Source organism: Octopus bimaculoides, chromosome 8 (genome assembly GCF_001194135.2).
Source record: "Octopus bimaculoides isolate UCB-OBI-ISO-001 chromosome 8, ASM119413v2, whole genome shotgun sequence".
NCBI classification, from domain to species: Eukaryota; Metazoa; Mollusca; class Cephalopoda; order Octopoda; family Octopodidae; genus Octopus; species Octopus bimaculoides.
The window spans coordinates 53243943-53247689 of NC_068988.1; the positions used below are offsets into that span (position 1 = coordinate 53243943).

Below are 3747 nucleotides of genomic sequence, written 5' to 3' on the forward strand. Positions count from 1 at the left end.
GTCAGTGCCCCTGGACTAGCTCTTGTGCGGGTGGCACATAAAATACACCATTTTGAGCATGGCCGTTGCCAGTACCGCCTGACTGGCCTTCGTGCTGGTGGCACGTAAAAGCACCCACTACACTCTCGGAGTGGTTGGCGTTTTAGGAAGGGCATCCAGCAGTAGAAACCATGCCAAATCAGATTGGAGCCTGGTGTAGCCATCTGGTTTCACCAGTCCTCAGTCAAATCGTCCAACCCATGCTAGCATGGAAAGCGGACGTTAAACGATGAAGATGATGATGATAATGGTATAAGGAAATAGAATTGTTTAAATAATAATTTATTTTGGAATGTCATCCATGAGAAAAATAATAGCTAAGTTGGTATCAATATACATAATGCAGGGAATATTTAAAAGACTTTATTCTGTCATCATTTTTGGTAAATTAAGCTCAATAAAATCCCATGACATCTTAGAGGACTTAATCTTTCATATTTACTTCACCTTTCTCAAGATTTCCAAGTTAATTCAAGAGAACAAACCAATATATAACATTGATACTGCAAAGCAAGACTTAAAGTTTAAATGGTATGTTTCAAAAACTTATTTTTATCATTTATAGCTGTGGTTCTCAACCATTTTTTGTCTGTGGGTACCATGGATTGATATTCTACTTTACTGGACCTCCATAGCCATTTATGGCACCTGTGCCCAGTGTTGCCTTTCTGGCACTTGTGCCCGCGGCATGTGTAAGGACTTTTGAGTGAGATCGTTGCCAGTGCCCCTGGACTGGCCCTTGTGCAGGTGGCACGTAAGATACACCATTTCGAGCATGGCCGTTGCTAGTTCCTCCTGATTGGCCTTCGTGCCGGTGGCACATAAAAGCACCCACTACACTCTCGGAGTGGTTGGCGTTAGGAAGGGCATCTAGCTGTAGAAACTCTGCCAGATCAGATTGGAGTCTGGTGCAGCCTTCTGGCTTGCCAGTCCTCAGTCAAATCGTCCAGCCCATGCCAGCATGGAAAGCGGACGTTAAACGATGATGATGATGATGATGATTAAAGAATTTAAAACATATTGTGTATTGTAGAAATATAAGTAATTTATTACACATAAATTTTAACAACAAAATCTTTTATAGGGACCCCGGTTGAAGACCGCTGACTTATAGCTTGAATAAGGTGGTAAGCTGGCAGAATCATTAGCATGCTGGACAAAGCACTTAGCTGCATTTCTTCCAGATTTTCAGCTTTATATTCTAAGTTCAAGTTCCACCAATGTTGACTTTGCCTTTTATTCTTTCAGGGTCAAAAAAAAACAAGTGCCAGTTGAGCACAGGAGTCAGTGTCATCAACTTACCCCATCCCCTCAAAATTGCTGGCCCTGTGCCAAAGTTAGAAATAATTATTTATTGTCTCAATGGTGATGAATTGGCAGAATTTTTAGAGAAAATGCTGCGTGTTATTTCTTTCAGTCCTTTATGTTCTGAGTTCAAATTCTGGTGAAATTTGTCAATTTTCCTGATTTTTCATTAGAATACTCTTTTTACTCTTTTACTTGTTTCAGTCATTTGAATATGACCATGCTGGAGCACCACCTTTAGTCGAGCAAATCGACCCCAGAACTTTTTCTTTGGAAGCCTAGTACTTATTCTATCGGTCTCTTTTACCGAACCGCTAAGTTACGGAGATGTAAACACACCAGCATTGGTTGTCAAGCGATGTTGGGGGGGAAAAAGCAGACATGCAAACATATACACATACATACAAACATATATACATATATACGACGGGCTTCTTTCAGTTTCCATCTACCATATCCACTCACAAGGCTTTGGTTGGCCCGAGGCTATAGTAGAAGACACTTGCCCAAGGTGCCACGCAGTGGGACTGAACCCAGAGACATGTGGTTGGTAAGCAAGCTACTTACCACACAGCCATTCCTACGCCTATGAATGTAACCTATCAATCGTAGTTTCTTCTCACATAGGTCATGGAAACCCTGCATAAGGGGTCATGAGTATTGTTATTATTTAACATAATACTTCACGCACAAGCAGCATATAATCTACCCTTCACTCTGAGAGAGAATCCCTTTACTGGAAGAATTAATAGCTCTTTGAACTTTTCAACCTGTTCTAACTGTGACTGCTGTCATATAGCCATCTTATGTGTATTATACTTAATGAAAACACATCGTTAATAGGCAAATTTGCTATAGTATTTATCCAGAGATAACATCTCTTATAGACATGTTGCCTTTAAAGACACAATATACAGAGGAGATGGACAAAAATTGTCCTAGCAGCATCTAGTAAGAGTGTCAGATACATTTCAGCATCACTGGGCTTTGTCAGTGGTATGTACTCATAGCCAGTCACATGCTTAGATGAAATTTGTTGCCTCTGGTGTATAGGTAAGCAGTGAAAAACATTCACTGACATTGAAAATAACTGCCCCACTAAATAAAAATCTGTTATATGCAACAAAAGCATTATTAAATTAAAATAGCCATCTTTATACTCAGTATATGTCCATAAGAGATGTTATGTCTTGACAAATACCACAGACAATTTGCCTTTCAATGATGTATTTACATTAAGTATGATACATTGGTGACTATTTTAATCTAACACTGCTTCCATATTCTAATTCTTATGTTTCTTTTGTTGCAGGTGCCAGTTGTTGGTTGAGCGTTTCTTAAAACTTGATCTTTCATCTGAGAACTTACAAGCCTTCCTTGAAGATATAAAATTATCACACAACAAGATCAACAAGTTGTCTGCCCAGAAAGCCTGAGGCATCTTTGCCATTTATTGTGTTTATCTTGTTTTTGGTACCAGTTATTGTCTAACTCCATATTGGCCCTTACTGAGCAGTATCATGTGACCATGCTGCCTCTTTTTTCATGAATAGTTTATCTCAGACTTCATAAATCTTGTCTCATATTTTAAGACTAGAAAGGGAAGTTTGAACAGGGTTTCACTGCTATTTCTAGCGAGTTGCATGATCACTGAGAAATTTCCTATTGCTTTTGTTGTTGCTGTTAATTCATCTTCTTGATTTAGTTGTTGTTCTTCAAGATCCTTTATGATCTGCTAGAAATAGCAGTCAAATCCTTCTTATCATAAAAAAACATATAAGATAATGTGGTAAAAAAGATCAGATGGTCATTGTTGAAATACCTTTCAATGTAAGTCTACTCAATCAAGATAACAAAAGTGCTAAACAACAACAATATCATCATTATCTAAAGAGAAACTTGATTGTTATTTCTAATAGGTTGAGTGACTGTTTAGAAGCTCTCTCATTGGTTCAATTTTGACGGCAGCTGAATTGTTTTGGTTTCAGATATTTGTATTTATCAACAAGAAGAGGTGTGTGGTATCTGACTGGTTTATGGGCTGTAAATATTGTAGCACATGACAGGTGACATGATATAGAATTTATCTTGACACTTAGGTCTGGTGGGAATTCTTTAATTCTCTTAAGTGTGTGTGCTAGATTTAATGTGTTACCCTGTTTAAATGTTTTCAATAATAAATATACATAGCATTTTAATGGCTATGAGGAAGCTATTAGATGTTGCACAAGTACTTAGCTTTGAATACCCTGCTTCTCATAGCAGAAACAGCTGTAAGCTAATGAAGTTGATTATGTAATACCTGTTCCTTTGCATTCGATAATTAATACATACATAGATATATATATATACATAGATATATATATATATATATATATATATATATATATATATATATATATA

The 3747-nt window shown here is 37.4% G+C and overlaps 2 protein-coding genes across 4 annotated transcripts in view; both read left to right on the forward strand.

The window, feature by feature from the left end:
- LOC106874433 (mutS protein homolog 5) overlaps positions 1-3727 on the forward strand; it is a 251549-nt gene extending 247822 nt beyond the window's left edge. For all 3 annotated transcript variants that reach the window (XM_052970104.1, XM_052970105.1, XM_052970106.1), the window contains exons 28-29: positions 497-570; positions 2657-3727. In XM_052970104.1, coding sequence (XP_052826064.1) covers positions 497-570; positions 2657-2780 — 198 coding nt within the window. In that variant the 3' untranslated portion in view covers positions 2781-3727. The remainder of the gene's footprint in view (positions 1-496; positions 571-2656) is intronic.
- Positions 1-3747, forward strand: part of LOC106874428 (growth arrest and DNA damage-inducible protein GADD45 beta) — a 371959-nt gene that overhangs the window by 244261 nt on the left and 123951 nt on the right. The window lies entirely within an intron of this gene.